General features: G+C 38.1%; 1 protein-coding gene across 1 annotated transcript in view; it reads right to left on the bottom strand.

Annotated features, from left to right (window-relative positions):
- Window positions 1–5,561, bottom strand: part of COL19A1 (collagen type XIX alpha 1 chain) — a 313,236-nt gene extending 307,675 nt beyond the window's left edge. Inside the window, exon 1 of the mRNA XM_019749266.2 lies at window positions 5,249–5,561. Coding sequence (XP_019604825.2) covers window positions 5,249–5,359 — 111 coding nt within the window. The 5' untranslated portion in view covers window positions 5,360–5,561. The remainder of the gene's footprint in view (window positions 1–5,248) is intronic.
- Window positions 5,562–20,805: the final 15,244 nt, after the last annotated feature.

Raw genomic sequence — 20,805 nt, 5'->3', positions numbered from 1 at the left:
GTTAGGGGAAGTCCCTGTTGTCACTATGGTCAGGGAGACACGTATGTTACAAAGATACACATATGTTATCTTTGAGAGGTACGCAATGGGAAGCAGAGTAAATAGATAGAATGATGGAATGCTGGGCTTGCCAGATACGATGGCCAGGAGCCACCTGAAAGTAAACCAAACCAAATCTGCCTATGGAACATGAGTAATTTTATTGCTATGCCATCCAACATTTTATAATATGCATTCTGCATCTTTGAAATTTGGTATTATATAAAGGGCAAGAGCATTAGGTCTAATACCAAAATAGAAAATAACATGAAAAAAAAAGACAAGTGAAAGAAGAAAAATGGAGGAGAAAATAGAAAGGGAATACTGATTCACGTTACATAGACTGTTAAAAGAGCAACACAACATTTCAACTTTCAAACAAGTAGGCTTGATTTGTTAAATGACTGAAAGAACCCCTATTTTCAGGGCGTTCGTTATAAAGAGAAATGCTGTATGGCAGGGTAGGGAATCAATTTTTAAATAAAACCATCTTGACTACCTTCCAGTATGCCTGTACATAATTCCACAGAGAAAATCTGGCCATACTGTTATGAAGTGACGTATCTTATAAATAAGCAAAAACAACAGGTGGTACACATCTGTTCTTTTACCAATCTTTAGGATCTATCTTTAGTGAAGCTATACCAGCGTCTATAAACTATTGGAGAAAACTGACTGCAAAGTCATACCTATGAAGTTAGAACTAATAATAGGACAAATATCCTAAGGGTTTAGAACTAGATCTGGTATTATTTCACAATTTTTTTCATTGATTGTAGTAATGAAACTGGTTAGTTTGAGAAGTCTTTTGCAGCTTAGGCAAAATTTCTGCCCCTTCATAGTCTACAGATACCTCTTGGACATTCTGTTTTAATTACAGGCATCATCATTAACTTAGAAACCTAAGTCAGAATTTCAAAATCATCAACTCATTCCTTACCTTACTTATCAAATTTCTGTCAAGTCTATCAAACCTACTTTTAAAATGACTTTTGAATCACTATCAACTTTCTCATCCTCATAAAACCTGCCTTAGTTCGTGTCCTTATTATTTAGAATCTTGAAAAGTGTACTAGGTTCTTAACTCGACTCCTTTTCTCTTGTTCCCCTTAATTCCATCTCCCTACTGCTCAAGAATTCCATTTCTAAAACAAAGATCTAACTCCTTAGTGTTCTGCTTTATTAAAGTCTCCCGGGAGCTCTTCATTGCCCACCCCTCAGAGAGACACTCAACACTCCTTTACATGGGGCCCCAACTCATTTGTCCAAGTCTCATGCCCTGCTTCCTCCTTCCAAGCAATCTCTACTCCATTAAACTATTCACAATTCCCCAAACATGCCAGGCTTCTGCACATGCTGTTCTGGCTGCTGGAATGTCCTTCAAATTCTCTCTCCATCTGGTGAACATTTACTCGGCCTTCTACATGCAGTTCAGATGCCATGTCCTCCATGATGTCTACGAGAACCATCACACATAGAATTTGTTACTCACCACCTTGCAATCCAAGAGCTTGGTACCCACCTCTGCTTCAGCATGCTTTATCTTGCATTGTAACAACTCGTGTGTATTCTGTCTCTTCTCTATACTGAACATCTTGGAGAAAACTAATGGTATCTTACCATTTTGGTTTTGTTGAAACTCAGCATTCAGTAGGTACTCATGTGATCAATTTGTAAGATCAATAGTCTAAGGTAGTACATTTGGACTAAAAGAAATGAAGGGGTTGGAACTGTTAAGTAGTATATCTAGATACGGACAAAATTCATTGAAAGATATGGATGAAGTAAAAAATTATAGATAAATATAGGAAAAATTACTAAAAGAAGTCTCAGTGAACATAGTTTCAGTTATTTTGTGATATATATGTATATATATATATATATATACATATATATACATATATATACACATATATACACAAAAAGTTGCTCTCTCCCTTCACAGAAAACATACTCTGTGGTTCTTAATGTTTCTACACCTCTAAAACTGATCAACTATATCACATTTTCTCAAAGTTCCATGTTATTTCATCTGTCATTTCAAAATTAGTGCCGACTTCCCAGAGGGTCTCTAACTTCAGGCTCCCCTTGAACTTATCAGATTCTATATTCAACAACTTGTTTGTTTTATTGACTTGCTTGAACTATTGTTGTCTCCATCAACTATTTGGATACTATTCTCAATTTCAGCCATCATGAGTGACCCACATTTTTTTCAGATTTCAATTGTTTAGCTCTGTTTCCACAGATATATCTATATCAAGGATACAATGCCACTTAAAATTTTAAATTAGTGTATATGTATAGTTTTTCCTAGTTTATTAACTTTTCCTAATCATTCCATTTGAAGGGCTCTACCAGCTTTCTGATCTCACAGTCTTACAGTTTAATGAAGTATCCTTGATTTCTCTCAAAGAGGGAGAGATCATAAACCCTATTCATAGACAAAACAGACCTATTGTTCCACTCTTGCATTTACCATCTTTCTATCAATTTCCACATTCAATATGCAATTTCCTCACCTGATTATCTCATTACTGGCCTACAAAATAACACCCTAAAGAGCCCCTTGCCTCTTAGCCTCTTCTGTCCAATCTTGCCTTGGCAGGTGCTATCTGCTCTCTTCATCTCAGGTTTCACCCCAGCTTGAATTCTCTGTCTTAACAGGCACATGACTGCTCACTCCCACCTCTAAGACTTCACACATGCCATTCCTTCTCGCTGGAATTCCCTCCCTCTTGCTCTCTTCTGCTAAGCCTCGTTATTCTCTGCCTCTTTAAAATTTATGTTCTCAACATGGCCTGCCTTAAATAATCCAACTCCAGTCCTAGTCATTCAAATTTTTGCAGCATCCTCTCCAGGTTAGATATTAGCATCTCTTTAGCCCTGCTAGTTTGTATTACTGTTTATTTTTCGTTCTTCACTTGAATTTGTATTTATGACACCAATTAGCAATGTAACCATGGTTTCTACCTTCATATATTCTCCTGTCTCTAAAACCATCCACTCTGTGCACCTACTGGATATTTCTGTCTGTGGGGAAAAAAATGAACTAAAATTGCAGCAAAAGAGATTAAACTGGAGGACCAGAAAGTAGATGGAAAATTTCCATTTCTGGAGAATATCAGAGCTCCCATCTGTTTTAGATGGTTTCCTTGGATGACGATTCAGATACAGAGATAATGTCCAAACTGTGATAATAATCACATTTGATTTTCTTTCACCTTTTTGTCCTTTCTCTGACCTGTTCATACCAGGTTCAGGCTCACTCCCCTGCTCTAGTGCCCACCTTCACTCTCCTTTTCCAGGAAACTCCACTTAGATTCCTTACCAATTTGAGAGATCAGGCTGGACAAAACCCCACCCACCAGTTCCTTTCTCCATTTTCTATCCCCTAGGAAGAGAATGAATTTTCCATCCCTGGGGGTCACCTTTCCTCTTTTACACTTTGAACAGATATTCCTACTCAAAGAATCCTGCCATCCCTTGTCAGGAAGAGGCTTTTAGGTGCAGTTTGCACCATCTGAATACCAGAACACCTCAGCTCTTCCTCTGCAGGCACATATTAATATCAAAGATCTCTACTTAGGGAGGGTCCTACAGTTTTATCCCCACACACCAGCAAGGGGATGCTGAAAAGATCACACATGTAGGCAGTTGTTTTTTGTTTTTGTTTAAAAAAATACTCTTAAAGAATGAGAGTAATACTTGATTTAGGCAGAATAAGAAGTACCACTGCTCTCTCTCTCTCTCTCTCTCTCTCTCTCTCTCTCTCTCTCTCTTTATTGGGGAGAGGAACTGCTGGAGTGGTTTTATTCCTTTCCCTCTTTTACCCTGACCATTCTCCTATCTTGTTTCTTCTCAGACTTCTCCAAACAGAAGATGGAATCAAGAAGTCTTGGAATTGGGGGCGGAAGGAGGCAGCACATTTTCCTTTACCCTTCCATTTCCCAACCTCAAGTTGTCGCTTATGGTCACTCACTGCTGACATTCTTGGATGGTTCGATCAAAACTCTACACATTTTCAGGGTTCCGAGTTCTTCTCTTTTTGATCCCAGCCCACTGTCCCCTGAGGCTAGCAATGTGTGCTGGTACCCTAGTCCTCGCCACCCTCTCACCAATCGGTGTCTCTCTCTGCCTCTGACGCTCCTGTCACTGGGCCTGTCCACCAGCTCACCTGCCCACTGATTCACATGCTCGCTCCCTCCTTCCCTCTCTCCCTCAATAACCTATATGGTGCAGGTTTCATTTACACACCCGCCTGCTCAAAAGGAGCTGGCGTGCCAGGGGACGGCAGCATGCTTGGTTCTGGGCCAACAAACTTCTTCAGAACTCTGCAGCGAGCGTCCTAGCCGGGCTGCCAGGCACCACGTCCCTTCTCACCACCGCGGTGGTGTTGGCGCCGGCGCACTGACGGTGTGGCGGCTGGATCCCGCAGGAAGGCGGCAGAGGCGGGACCGCGTTCCCGGGTCGCTGGACCGGGACGTTCCCGCGGTGGCGGCGGTGCTCGGTCCGGCCATGCTGAGCGCGCTGCAGGGTCATTACGGAGCAGGGCCCGACTCCTGGGACAAGCCACGGTTTCGGGAGGCCGGAGTCCAGAGATCCCGCGCTCGTCCTCCCCAACCCCGCGAAGCCACATTGGGGAGAAATACCCGCAGGTCGGAATAAGTAATCCGACTGAAGAGCAAGGCAGCGGAACCTGTCTCCTCGCTTCCCGGGGTAACATCTCTAGACATAGACCAAAAAATATATCTAACTGCATGAATTTATATTGAGTTTGTTTTGTGCATTTAACCCCCAGGATATTTTTTATTCTGTATCTGATGTCTGTTCTCACCCGCATCAGCAGTGCTCAGTTCTGCTTTACAAACACACATAGCCCGAAAAACCACCGAGAACTAAATAAAGTATACAGCGTATAGCCTGCATTATGTGACCATAGGATACGAACAACATCTTATGTAGCATATTACAGTGGCCATATCATGCCAAATGTTTTTGGTCCCGTCCTGAACCTACCTATGGGAATGCGTGATTGCAGGTGTGCATTATTTAGCCACCAAAACATATTTACATGTGTAGCACAGTTTTTCCATTTTCTTGAAAGGCAGATGCACGCAAATGACCAGAAACATGAACAGATGACATAGACCCGGCATGTGTGCAAGAGATGAAGTGAAAGGGCCGGTCGCATTGCTGCGCAGCTTACCTTGAATGTGTGTTTGAGCCCCTCAGAGGCGCAGTGGAGTCCGGACAGGGCTGCCGCACCGCCGAGCAGTGGCCCGAGAGAGCTCCCTGCGAGTGGGGAAGGGGGACGCATCTCTGCCCTTATTAGTCTTTCCCAGTGTGACCCTCCCACTCGGCGAGGACGGAGGACTCTGCAAGACAGGACTCTGCCAACTCGTGCACAGGTTTTCCTTAATTACAACAATGTCGCCTTGGAGCTGGGAATAATGCCTTTCACGTTTATGTTTTATTAGCAGTTTCAACAGATAGAATGACGGTTGGATGCCAGGTGCTCAGAGTTTCTCACTTCTGATTAGAAGTCTCTTCAAAGTATTCTGTATTCACCGGCAAATAGTTCTCTTTTTAACAGTTGAGCTAAAAAAGGATATCATTTATGTTTCATTTATCACTTATGTCAGGAGTTTATATAAAGTACATCAAGAAAGCCTCCTGCCTTCTAATCAATCATGCTCATATGTACAGGTTTGCGTGGCTTGGTTTGTCTCAGTGCGAAAAACTATTTTGTGATTTTAAAAATATCTTTCCATGGATTGGTGCTACAAATCCTGGATTTTGAACGTTTGGGGATTGCTTTGAACATGTGAAGGTGACATTTTTCTGCAGATGCGTGTGTGTGTGTGTGTGTGTGTGTGTGTGTGTAGAGCATATATATATATATATATATATATATATATATATACACACACATATATATGTATATATACATATATAGTAAGTATATGTATATTTGTTAAGTGCATACACATATATGTATATACATAGAGTGTGTGTGTGTTTGTATGTGTGTGTGTGTGTATGTGTGTGTATATAAAATTTGGAAAAGTAACCCAGTCATTAGAAAGCAGATATAGTGTTTCGAAATAATCATTAGAAATTGATATAGTGTTTTTTAGTTCAGCATTGCCACAGTTAAGGAAATAGAATAAATAATATTATTGACACACAATGGTGAAAATCAGTCAGCTTAAAAGTTACCCTAAACGATAGAAATACACTTCACATATCAGGGCGTGCGTACTGAGAAATAAAATCAGGCTGTCAAAAAATTAAAATGTTAAGAAAAAATGTTCACTTCATTGAAGTGAAACTGTGAAGTAGTCAACTAGTGGTTTTTAACCCTATCTTTCATCATAATAAAAATACCTGCAGTTTTGGAACCTTGCATCCAAAATGATGCAAACCATGTTTATATGTCAGGATTTAAAACCTCCTGATGTATTTCCTTCTCATGTGATTTTTATCACTAATTTTTGGTTGACTGTGGAAAGACACCAAGGAGGAAGGATATCACATGAGTCACGCTGCTCAAATGGCCATTTGAAAACATGATCCACAAACTTTCATCAGACTTTTAGTGATCATTCGCTAATATTTTTAAAAGTATTACCCTGTTTGAATTTTTTCTCTCTCTCTTAGCAATTGTACTTTACCTTTTAATTATTAGTGAATTGAAATAAGAGCATCCAGGCATTATTTCTCTGATAGACTAAAAAATTTACCATATTTACATTTAATTGTACTTAAAATAAGTCTTTAAAACTACTTAACAGGAAATTCAAAGTTTTGTCTCTAATTTGTATTTTAATACAAGTAAACCAACTTCATTTTAGTAATATTTTATAACCATTTTAATAATTTCATAATCTAAGATGTTTATGAAATAGCCAAACACTGTTATATTTTTGCTTCTATCTTAAGTTGCTCCTTTTTCTACTTACAACAGTCAACTAAACATAACTTTGGAAGAAAGTGAGAAATAACAAATAAAATTTAAAATTACTATCTGTTACTTACTTTGTTCCTAGATATACCAACATACCCAGATCAATAAATATTCCTGTGTTTTTCTTTCAGGGAAGGGTTTAAATCTGGGCTGGTTTTATAATCACAAACTATGATATCCTTAGGTATTGGTCCTTTATCTAATATTTTTACTGAATTTTAAAGTGACTTCAGGTAGAAAGAACCCCTAACCAAGAGCCTTTTAGTTGTCTAACCCAAATGAAATTATAAATGATCAGTCTTTCCACTGCTTTTGAAGCCATCACTTGTGTACAAACATCTGAAAAATAACAGGGGAATCTGACAGGACTTTGATTTCCAGCAAACAGCTTGTGGGGCTTCTAACACCCAGTGTAACTGTTTCCATGTGTGTACTTAAAAAAAATATATTAAAGATTCCAAAAACAAACTGCTTTCAACATTTATACCCAATGGAAGACGCGCTCAACTATATTTATGCCAGTAAAATAAATGAGGGATAAATTCCACTTAATGCCTTTTAAAAAACTGTTCCATCTTTGTAATGCCCCACTGACATAATTTAAATGATTTAAAATGAACATTGTACTAGATTTTGATAAGTGCCCCATAATAAATATAAAGAATGTATTTTTTCTAAGCCTCACTTCTCAATCTCTTCTATTTTATGGCTATTTCATTTCCTTTTCTTCTTTTTTCTGAACTTCTGTACTCCCAGCCATGTTGCTTTTCTTTTTCCTTTTTGTAATTTATTTCCCTTTTCTCCCCCATCACAGTTTCCATTTTTCAAGAAGAAAGAATTTCAGCATTGCCCCCAGCTAATTTCTTAGTACCAAACCATAAAAGTGCTCATTCTTTATTGAATTTACGGGGCACAGCCATACATGACTTCCATACATATCCCACGGAAATACTTCACTGCATCAATAGTAGATGAACAGCATTTACTGTTAACTGTAATTACCAAATCTGACTTGTCATCGCTAGCAAGCACTTCCCATTCTATTCCTTTTTAAGTCAGTACTACTTAGGATATTCTTAAGGGTAAAAAGAAAGTAGTCATATTCATTCTCAATTTTCAGTCATCTTCAAAAGTAAGCTACGGCATTTTTAAATTTTAAGTGTTATTTTCACCATTGTTTCTGAAAATAATTCTCTTCATAGAGAAAATAATATCCCACTGGCTGTTTTGTTTACTTCCATTCCTGGAAGACATTCTAGCTCATGACGTTGACTCAGCTTAGAAATAAGAGGAGGAGGTGAGCATAGATATGACTTTCACTCAGTTTATTAGACCCTCTTCCTAGGGATCGGTGACTCTGAAAGGAAATATGGTAAAAGGCAATCGCCTGCCTGGGGAAAACGTTTATTAATAGACATCGAGTTCTCAAAAATCATTTTTAAAATGAGAAAGAGAAATATCCCAATAGAAAAATAGGCAAAAATGTGAAGAGGCAATTCACAAGGGAAATACAAATGATCAATAAATACGTGAAAAAATATTCAATTTAATTAGCATTCAAAGAAATGCATATTTATAAAGGAATGATTTTTTTCCCTACCCATTTTGCCAGGATTAATATTGGTGATTATATGCAGTGTTGGCATAAATGAGGAGCATTCTCAATACCTCTAAAGAAGCACAAAACAGATCAGTCTTTCTAAATTAGCCAGGTGTAATAAAAGTTTTCTAAAAATACGTAGTCTGCTTCATAAACTCCTCTCAAATGGTAACTTATTTCTGAATTAGGATAATGGGAGATTTTTATTTCTTCCTTTTGCTTATCTGTAATATATAAAGTTTCTACAGTGAACATGTACCACTATTGTAATAAAAAATATAACAAAAATGAACAATTGTGGTGTTTTATACATCTCCAACAAATTCATGAGGCAGTGGTGTTAAGAGAGCTGAGAAATTTGCTTTTCAAGTACTCTTTTTAGTCACTTCCAGGTAAAAAAAAATAGTATGTAACTTAAAACATTTAAACTTAGTCTAATAAACTTAGTCTTATCATGAGGAAGCAGATATTAATTAAACTGTTCACTCATTCGACACATTTTTGAATGCCTAAGTGGAGCACTATAGTGTATACAAAGATAGGTTGATGATGGGTCCCACCTCCTGAAGTTAACATTTGGTAAGAGAAGATGTGTACATATATAATGATATTATGAAATGAAAATACAAAATGTAATGGAGAAAGTACACATGAAATACTGGAAGAGTTCTAATGAGAGGGAAACTATGTCATATGTGGAAGTATCAGGGTCAGAAAATTTTAGTGAACAAAACACAGCCATTTTTTTTCGGTTTACATAAACATACTTATAAATCATCATAGAACCATAATACTGGAAGCGGCATTGTAACTAAACATTTGTGAAACGATGAGTTTACTGTTTCTATTATAAATGTTTGTTGAAAGAATTAACAGAACAATCATAGTTCTCTCCTCATTCAGATGAGGAACATGAAGGTTTTCTTTATTTTGTTTTGAATTTCCTACTGAGCTAAATCATTTCCCCATAATTCAAGGCCCTAAACAATCTACTCTCAATTTACTCTCTTCAGATCCCTTAAAGGTACATTATGCCACAACAAGATTAATTACTTGTAACCACAGAATGAACATGTCTCATGCTTTCTCCATACTCCCATTCATGTTGCTGCCTCCATTTGAAACTCGAAGTGGCTGTCAAACTTCTGCCAAACTTGTGATCATTCAAGGTTTATTTCAGAGGTATTCTATAACAGGATTCCTTCCCTGGCCTCCTTCCACCAAACAAACCCTCCCCTGCCTCTGAACAACAGAGCACAATTTACTTTTCTTTAAGGACAATCTGCTTTCCTCTATCTTGTTTCACAGACATTTCTATGTTTGTCTCTGACTTGATTGTAAACTCCTTGAGGACTGAAATCATGTCTTTCCATTTTTAATCATACCCTGAGCATCTAATACAATAAATTATTTTTTCTTAATATAATCTTCAAATATTTGTTGCTATGAGGCCTGTAGAGGTTAAGTAACTGAGGGCATACAATTTTCTAAAGATAAAGTATTGACTGAATATCAAGGTTTGTATGGAAACATGGTAGGTTCACTTTGGTATTATATCTGAGGGAATTAAATTACTATACTGCTAAAACAATCACAGGATAACTTGTTTTCACCAATAAGACTCCCAGAACAGGGACTCTGAGGACAGTAACATGTCAAGACAAAACTCTTATTAGTTGAAAATGTCTTCCTCATAGGTCCTTTTTACTCCTTTTCCAAATCTAAGGTAAATTTTCATTATTAAAAATTAGAACACAATTCTGTTTAATCTATTATTCTTAGAACATGAAGAATAGCCTCTAATTAAACTTTATTCTAATTCCTAAATGTTTTTAAATAACCAATCCTATGTAAAAAATTAAAAATACAACATTGATACATTATAAATGATTAACTACTACGTTTTGTCAGGTGTATGTCTATAAATTTGTGATTTTTTTCCTCTGTAATCTTTTTTTGGAACATTTATTTTCAAATTAGAACTTATTTAGCTTATTGTATGACTCTCATGGAATCATTGTTTAAAATCACCATTATGCTAGGCACAGTATTTTACATATTTTATATTTTTAAAATCTTTCAACAATTCTATTGTCCTCTTTTTACAATTTAGGACTGAGGCTGTGAACCCAATCCTGACAGAGCCAGGATTTTCTCTCAAGTCCATCTCATTGCATAGTCCAGGCTCTTATCCATTATGCTCTGGCAACTTATCTTCAATCGCTTTTTCAACAAACATTCTGCAAGCACCTGTTTGCAACCCTACATCACCAAACAAACTGGCTAAATGGGTGCTCGATGCAAAGCAGAAGCCTCAAAGTTACATGGCAGCAAACATAATTATTCTTACAAGATAGAATTATATGGAAAAGAAAAATATGAAATAAACTTGTCTCTGTTTAAGAGAAGAATCAATTTTAATGAAGAGCAAACCATGAACTAAATTAGCTGAACTAAAAATTGTTTTATTTATTCAGATGCTGTGCTGCAACATGTTTTAGTCTGTACTGACTTAAAAGGAAAAAATTCCAAGATAACAACCCAGGTAAAGTGCTTTGCTTAGTTGACTATTCAACTAAGAGAAGGTAAGATAAATTTGACCAGACCCTGTTCTCTATCAGAGGTGACAGATTTACCTATTTTCTGATAGTCAAGGACATACTTGCTGTCAAATTATTTTACCATAAACCCATTTTTACCCATCTTAAATGTAAACTTCTATGTTTATAAAACCCCTTTTAAGTAATTATGAGAAGTCATAAAACATAGCTAGTGAAGGAAATAATGATAGCTCATAAATCTATACTTATTTTTAAGCACTTCAGCTGTTAACCCAAAACTACAGAATATTTTTCTTTTCTTATGTAGAGCAGTCCTTTATTTTTAATAAAAACCTCACAACTTTCAGTGTTTTGATAGCCATATTAAAATCCACATCATTTATATAAAGACTTGGGTGCACTGGCTGCCAAACAGATACTCTCATGCTAATCCCATCCCTAGCCATGACCACTGCTCAGCTGGTTCTGCAGTGGCACCATCACTCAGTCTTGGCCCCAGCCCAGGGGATGCTGGCTACATCAGGATCCAGATGCAACCTGGAGTAGTGGGAATATCTGTTTCCTCCATCAAGGTCAGTTTAATGTTGGTGGTTTCTGTTAGAACAACAGTCTCATAGTAGGTGACAGAAATGGTAGTCTCAGGCAGTGTTCAGCTTCCTTACTCCATGTGTCATTAACTATTGCTGCATAATATCCTATCTCAAAACTCAGTAGCTGAAAACAATAACCATTTATTATTGTTCATTAGTCTACTGATTGAAGTTCATTGGGTCTAGTCTGGGTTGGGCTGATCTCAGCTGAGGTCTCTCATGTGTTTGCTTCAGCTGGCAGGTCAGAAGAAGATTGGCTCATAATAACGTGGCTCAACTCGGAGAAGTCATCTCCCCTCCACATGATCTCTCATCCTCCAACAGATTATTCTGAACCAAGAGATCACAGGGGTTGAAGACAGAGTGGAAGCCTACAAGGCCTCTTGAGCTTAGGCTCAGAACTGGCACACAGTCTTCTACCACATTCTATTAGCCAAAGAATGTTACGAGGCCACATCAGAGTCATAGTTCCATCCTGTAATGAGAAGCTTCAAAGGCATTGCAAAGAGCACAGATATAAGAGGGTCAATAACGGAGGCCACCAGTAATTTTCCATGGTTAAGAAGATGCACAGTGGGTGTCTTCATTCAGTCCCCAACTGTGATATGCCCCATATCCTCTTCTGGATACATATAACCTCTTGGATTGCCACTAAGCAACTGCCAGTGTAGCCCTACAAGTTCTATCCCTCAGCTAAGTCCAGCCTCTCTCCCTTGGGATCATGGGAACTGAAGGATCCCTTACTTCACTCTCTCCTAGGGGTGTAGAGAACTGGGATGTGCACATGCCTGTCCTTCCCCCACTTCTTAGAAACCCTGGACTGTAGTTTTATATATTCAGCTAGTGCAGGGGAATCCAACAAGCTTCCTGCCTTCAGAAATCTCAAGGGAAGAAGTGAGTTTTGTCATCCGTCTTCAGTCTTCAATCTCACCACACCTCAGGGGAGCTAGATCCGGCTCCCTAACAGGGTGAAGAAGGACTCTGACAGTTCTTCAATTCTCTCTCTTCCAAAAGAACCTCTCTTTCTTTTGTTGCTCTCATTCCCTTGGTGGTGACAAAGATTATCAAACCAGTTGAGACTTCTATTGTGAGGGGCCTGGGAAGCTGAGGTACCAGAACCTTTCTCCTTTTGCACATGGCCTTTGGGAATTAAGCATCTTTTAAATAAATAAATAAATAAATAAATAAATAAAACTATTTGCTCTCTATGCAATAATGTGTAGGTAATGTGATAAGCAGTTACTAGGGGAGGGAATAAGGAACAACTTTAGATGGAATAACTATAGGAGGACTCTCTAAGGTGGTACTACTAGAGCTGAGTCCTGAATGCCAAGAAGGAGCCAGCTCTGCAGATATCAGAGGAAGGGAGCAGCCAGTGCAGAAGCTCTGGGCTGGCAGAGCTAGGCCTATTCATTGAACATAGGAAGGCCTTCATGTCTGGAAAGGGGTGAGCAAACGAGGACACGCTAAGAGATGATGTAGTCCAGGGCCAGATCTTGCAGGGCCTTTAGGCCCCAGTAAAACGTTTGTGTTTTATGCTATAAAAGTAGGAAAGTATTGGAGGGTTTGAGTGGCAGAATATGAACTGATTATTGTTTTAGTGGAGAATGGGATTGTAGTAAGGCAAGAGTAGAAATAAAGAGACCAGTTCTGGGGCTGCTGTATACTGGCAAGAAATCTCAAGGTGGTGGCTGCAAAGAGAGTGGTAGTTGTAAAAGGAAAGAAGTAAACAAACAACTTCAAGGCACATTTTAGAGGTATACTTGACAGTACTTACTAAGGGCTGGAGGTAGGGGCCTAGGGAAGCAGAGGAATACAGAACAAGCCTATATTTCAGGTACACGAGAGACCTTTAAAAGCCTTTGAACCAATCATGTTTTTACGCTTATTTCAGTCAATGAAAATTAAATAGAAAGTTCCTTTGTGTTCAAATGCTCATCCTTTAGGGCAAAGGGGAAAGGGAGAACTTCCTACATAAATGATTGACACACCCATGTGTTGCAATTTGGTTTAGAGTGCCAAGGAGGAGTCTAAGCCCTCCTAAGTGATTCCCTATCACATGGGGGGAGGGGTAGAGTGACCGAAAATCACATGACCTTTTCCAAGATTAAACAGACTGACACAGCAAATTCTGCAAATGAAACCAGGTTTATCTCACAGAAGATACAATATTAGCTCTTTTTTGGTCCTTGAACCTGAACCGAAGTTGCCATAGCCCTGTCTGACTCCTGTTCAACCACCTTGGATAAATTGCGGAAAGGAGAAAAGGAGACAGTGAGGACAGAAGGGGATTCCAGAGAGGGAACTTAAGTAAGGGACTTCTTTGCTTTTCATGAATCATAATTATAATTATGAACACAGAGACACTTATAGATATACAGAAAGAAAAGGGAAAATTAAACACTACATTTCAGAGTGTTTTATGGACTTAGTGAAATAAATCAAACCTAAAAATTCTGTGTTGATATAGTGTTTAGGTTTCTTTTAGACTTAAGCCCCTTGCATAAGACTTTGCAGGATGCTATTTTTAATAATCCAGAGATACAAATCTTGACTGTTTTTTTTTTAAAGTTATATAAAGACCACATACACACACATAATTCCCTGATAAAACAGGGATGTTATTTAAGTGAATGTCTGAGGCCTGGGCTGTACTTAATACAGCATCTTCAGCACCAAAGGGTTTGGCTCTGTCTAAAGGACAGGGACCTCTGTGATGTTACATTGCAATTAGTGGGGGGAAAAAGAGTAAGACTCGATTTCCTAATATTTTTTTCCTTTTTAAATTAATCTTTCAATATTTTGGACGCTGTAGGTTTATTCTGTGAAAAGAGAAGAAAATACGACCCTGTTATAAAAAGCTAGTACTTGTGTAATTTTTTAAATATTCAGTCCCACTAGTGTTCACATGAACAAGACTGAATTTAAAGTAAGAATTATTCGTGCTTTAAAATCATACACATGCACATGGAACCATAATTTTGAAAATATTTACGAAGAGCACGATGTATTCTTTAAATGATCAAAAGGAAGTCAATTCTTAGGCCTTTCTTGCGTCGTTCATCTTAATGAGTCTTTCCAAAGGTGTGATCTGCACAGAAAAAGCTCTAGGATAGCTCCTGCCTCTGAGACAAAGAAACTTTTCACTTGATTGTATACAGAGGGGAGTAAAAAAATAAATAGGGTGATCTGATAATTTATACACAAACATCCACACTTTCAAAGGTGAAAGGAGGCTCTATGAATATTATAATAGGACAACAGTAGAAATGCCTGTGTGATGACCCCAGATTTAAAGTATACAACAAACCAACAACATGTCGACAAAGGGAAAGGGCCTAGTGTCGTTACCTTTATATTGAGGGTTTATTTTCAGGAACCAGTTATGAATCACTGCTCCAGTATTGTGAGCTTTTGTATGAGTATCGTTATTTTGACGCCCTTTCTCCAGGGCCTAAGATTCCCTCAGTGCCTGTGCTACTGTGCTGTGTATCTTACAAAAATAACTCTCTGGATATTTGCGAGAGTCAACATGCCTGTCTAAGTGCCTTTTACCAGAGTGTGACTTATGCTAAGCAAAACTGCGTCTCCTGTTCTAACATCTGTTTGCTGCATATTTAAGGTAATATTATAGTTCCTAATACCGTTGATTTCTTTATGGTTTATATTGGCACCCATATAAGTGACTTAATTAGTATTACAGGTGTATTTTTATAAAGAAAGTAAAAACCTCAATTCTATATTATGTCATCACATGCTGTGGAAAAATAATGAACTTTTGAAATGTGTGTGTGTGTGTGTGTGTGTGTGTGTGTGTGTGTTTTCTTCAGAGAATGTTGAACGGATTGTTGGGCTTAAGGAATCCTCATAAAGATAGATTGTGTACTATAAAAAAAAATTGGATGGCATGAAAAAGAGAGATTAAATGCTATGTAATACTAAGGAGAACACATGCCCAAACTGACTTCTTATAAAAAGGGGGGCATTTATAAGTTGCAGCTGACTTTGGTTAATACCTTGGTAATTTACAAGGTTGGAGCATTTGGCTTTGTGTTTTATTTGGAGATGCAAGAGAAGCAACCACTAACAGAACAGATAAGATTCCATGTTTCCTACATGAATTGTGTTAGAAAGTTAGTTGAGATGAACATAGCTAGAAATATTTCCATCAATGCTTCTGATTTAACCAATTACAGATATGTATGAGGGTTCTTCTAGGAGACAATGCATAGCAATTTTTTTAATGTGCCAACGATATGTTCTAACTGGAATATTGAATTTAGTTTCTGTGAATAAGTATCTCCTAATGGCTTAGAAGAGTTAAAAACCTCCTCAAAAATGTTTCCTTGTTATGCATTCAACATTCATTTATTCAACAAATATTTATTGAGAGCTACCATGTGCCCGGCACTACTGTAGTCATTGAGACACAAAAGTGAACAAAGTAAATTTTCTTCCCTCATAAAATTTATATCCTAAGGGAAGAGATGGATAATAACTGCAGAAATAGCAAATAATTACATAGTATGTCAGATGATGAAGCATGTGCTAGAAGAAAATAAAGCAATGAAGAGGATAGTGGTATGGTGGATTCTGTGGGTAAGGAAGGGCATGGCTTACTCTTCTATAAACGGTGGTCAGAGGCCTCACTGGAAAGGCAACATTTCGGCAGAAACATGAAAGAAGTAAGGAAGTAAATACTGGAGACACCCGCGGGGAAGAATATTTCAAGCAGAAGGAAAAGTTAGTGTAAAAGTCCTGAGTTAGGAATGTGCTTAATGTATTCCAAAGAACACCACAAGTGCCAGTGGTGCTGAAGTAGAGCAAACCAGGGGAGAGAAGTCAGAGCTGAGGTCTGAGAGACTGGGTTTGCCTCTAGTTGCTGCATAGTAGTCTACCATTGAAGATATGCTGGCACTAGAAAGAAGTGTTCATCTGAAGAATATATATCGGACATTTAGAAGAAACTGCTCTACTCTATTTATCCTATTAAATTCTTTCTAGGCTTTTATTTCTCATCCTTGTGATAAAAATGTGTCATCTTCAGGCTATGTGTGCAAAATAAGATCTCTAAAAGAATTTCACTTTCCTGACATGTTTTTAAAATTTGTTTTTTGGCAAACGATATCACATTCCCTCACTGAAGTGTCATTCAAAGGAGAATTTGTGAAAAATAAAGCAAGAACATTTATTCCAATTCTGGAAACCATTACATGTTAATTTACTAAGACAAGTGAAAGACTTGATTTTTTAGCAGATCTGCTATGTGAAGAAAAAACACATTCTCTTTGTCTACTGTATATGTGTTCAATTATGTATATGTAACATGTATACTTGTATTTTTCAAAAATCCATTTCTAGCATGTGAAGAAAACTCTGAGAAATGGTATAAAATATTCAAAAATCCTCTACTCATTGGCGGGTGGTTTTGGATTGGTGGGAGAAGATATTGGGTATTTTCTTACAAGGTTAAGAAAAAGCACCAAAGAAGAGAAAAAAAAAAAATAGTAACACCTCCTGAAGCAAAGACCATTTCATGTATATATATAAATCTATATCTGAATCTGCTATTTATATTTACATATCTAGGTTTATAAATTTTTAACTGCCCATGAAAAGACATTTTCCCTGCCCCTGTGATTAAAAATTTAGGCAACATAAAATACAATAATAGTTAAAAGCTTTGGGGTCAGGCAGACCTGAGTTTGGATTCCACCTTTGTCACTTTTAGGTAGGAAAGCTAACCTTATCCTCAATATCTACCTCACAGAGAAACTGTATTATCTGATATAATGTAAATGGAACATTCAGAACAATATCTAATATATAGTAAATGCTCAATAGCTCCTAGGAATTATCATTTCTTAACTCCTCCCTATTCTTTCAGTTCCTATGTTCAGACAATCACCATTTCTTATTAATCCTTTAACAAAGGCTAGGAGTTTGATCACTTTATCTGCATTTCTAATACAATTAACTAAATCACTCATTTATTTATTCAACAATATTTATTGAGCATATGCCTTGCACCAAGCATTCTACTAGGAGACAGAAAGCAATGAAAAAGACAGAGAATTGCCGAGAAGCATTCAGTCTAAATAGTACTGTCTTGAATACTAAATTTAGATAAAATATGTTCTCAGTGTCTAGCATAGTGCCAAACATTGAGGACATTCCAAAATAGCCATAGAGTTAGTCTTGTAGAATTAGGAAGAACCTTGAGATAAGCCTATATAAACCTCTGATTTTTAAATAAAAGTTTATGGCTAAGCATAGCTCAATATTGTAAGGTGATGCTTCAAGTAGCATGAACAAAGTAGTTTTGTTTAGCAAAATAACAGATCTCTTTATTTGGTAGATGAGAAACAGTGACATAAGGACTTTCTATTGTCCAGTGCTAGAAGGGTCATTAGAGTCAGAGGTGGGACTGGAACATATTGGATAGACATGAACGTTAAAATAACTATGAATAACACGTCCAAAACATTAGATGAAACAAATGGGGAATTTTTAAAAGAAACTTAATTGTATGGAAAATAATCAAGTGGAGATTCTAAAAGTAAAATAATAATAATAATAATAATAAACCCCACAATAATTGAATTCAATTCGATAAACAAGTATAACAGTAAATTAGACACAGTAGCAGAGAATATTGGTGACACTGGAAGAAAAGTCAGTAGAAATAACCAGACAGAGTATGAATACCAATGAATAGAAAATACGGGGAAAGTCGTCTAGACAAAATGAATTATCTAGCATATGTGTAATTAGAGTCCCTGAAGGAGAGGACAGAGAGAATATATCAACAGTATATTTGAAGAGATATTGGCCAATATTTTTCCAAGACAAATGACAAAATAAAGATTTAAGAAGTACTATAAAACCAAATAGAATAAATGCAAAGAAAACAATATTTATGAACATCATACTAAAGCTGCAGAAAATTAAAAGCATTTGGAAAAAAAAGACAATTTCAAAGGAGCAATATAAGATTTACAGCTTACTTCTCAAAAGAAATAACACAAGACAGAGGCAATGGAATAAAACCTTACTACTTTTAATATTTAAAACAAATAATTGCCAATCTAAAATTCCAAACCCCAGAGATCCAAGATGGCAGAGTAGATAAACACTGTGCCTCTGTCCTTTCATGAACACACTCAAGTTACAACTAAATTACAGAACAATCAACCTGGAGAACCATCTGAAGTCTAGCTGAACAGAAGTTCTGTAACTGAAAATAAGAAGCCACATCAAGACTGGTAGGAGAGGCAGAGACATGGAGGGCCCCAAACTTCCCTGCGGTGGTTGAAAATCAGAAGGGATATCTCAGCCACAGAGGTTCTCCACAGAGGAGTAAGGGACCCCAGCCCTCCATGTTAGGCTCCCCGACTCAGAGTGTTGGTGCTGGAAAGAGGATCTCCCACAACATCCGGTTGTGAAAAACAGTGGGGATTCTGACCATTTGGGTGAACTGAAAGGCTGTGAGGAAACCCAGACACCCTCTGAAATGGCCCGGAAACAGACTCACTCGCTCACAGACACTCACTCACCTTGGGCTCCAGCGGAGGGATGGTGACTTGGGGGCCTCTGAGACATATGGGGGAGAAGACTGAGGTGTGTGCCTTCGAGGAGAGGACTGGAGGACTGTCAGTAGTTTCCCTGTGAGGGATCTTTCTTCTATGCAGCCAACAGGTAGGGACCATCTTGCCTGTGTTGAGCCTGCCATCCACAGGCCAAATCTGAATCTGATTGGCCTGGTGAGCTCCGTTGCTCCACCCTACTGACTCAACTAGGACCCTGCCCTACACTGGAGGCACTTTCCCCAACACTGGAGGCACTTTCTCAAAAGCAGCCAGGCCCACCCACATTGTACTTTTGCTTGGAAAACTGTCAGAATCCAGCAGGCCCCAGGCTACTGGCCTCTGTGTGCTCTGAGACTTTGCTGAGTGACTCCAGGCTCAGCACTGGCACCAAACCACAATCTACATTAACCTGGTGACCACAACTCTTCCCATTCTAGTGACTCCCTGAGACCCTGACTCACCCAACTTGTGAACCACATGAGGCTTTATCTGAGGCTGAACCTTAAGGGAGCCAGTAGCTGGCAGCAGGCCTCCAGGTGTTCTGGCTTTTTGCTGAGTTACCCCAGGCCTGGTATTGGTGACAGCTGACCTCAGTTCACAGCGAAGCCTCTCCCACACCCTTCCAGTGTTAGTATAGTCAGCAAAAAAACATGTATCACTCTATAGATCCTACTATGTAGTCCCCAGCTGATCACAGGCAGTGGGCCTCCACCAGAGCCCCTCCCAAGAGGCCCCAGTCCAACATACTTAGAGGTCGGCATCAGACCACAGCAGAGCACTGCCCAATTACCTCCACAAGTGGCATACACAAAGGGTGGTCTCAACAGGCACCAGAGCCCACTGGAGTGAATCCTGTTCTGTGTGGTAAGCCCCCTAGTCAGCAGCCCATAAGCTGTGGATGTGGCCAAACCCCACAGCCAATCAGCCTCAGGGTCAGTCTCATTCACTATTGTGTATATCAGACAGAGAAAGACAGATGTAATGTGATTTTGCTTATATGTGAAATCTAAGAACAAGATTAACAAACAAAACAGAAACAAACTCATAGATACAGAAAACATTTTGAGGTGGGAGGGGGTTGGGGTGTAAGTGAAAGAAGGGGAAGGGATTAAGTGCAAATTGGTTGTTACAAAGTAGTTATGGAGATGTAGGATACAGCCTAAGGAATATAGTCAATAATATTGTGATAACTATGTATGGTGTCAGATGGCTACTAGATTTGTTGGGGTGATAGATAGGAGGGGGTTGGAGCAGGGTGAAAAAGGTGAAGGGATTAAAAAATACACATTAGTAGTTACAAAATAATCATGGGGATGTAAAGTAAAACACAGGGAATAGAGTTAATGATATGGTAATAACTCTGTATAGTGCTAAATGGGTACTAGACTAATCAGGGAGATCACATCTTAAATTATATAAATGTCTTACCACTATGCTGTACACCTGAAATTAATAT

The sequence above is a fragment of the Rhinolophus sinicus genome, linkage group LG05 (genome assembly GCF_036562045.2).
Source record: "Rhinolophus sinicus isolate RSC01 linkage group LG05, ASM3656204v1, whole genome shotgun sequence".
NCBI lineage: Eukaryota > Metazoa > Chordata > Mammalia > Chiroptera > Rhinolophidae > Rhinolophus > Rhinolophus sinicus.
The sequence above is the reverse complement of the archived record's forward strand: the minus strand, read 5'-3'. Positions and strand labels throughout refer to the sequence as shown.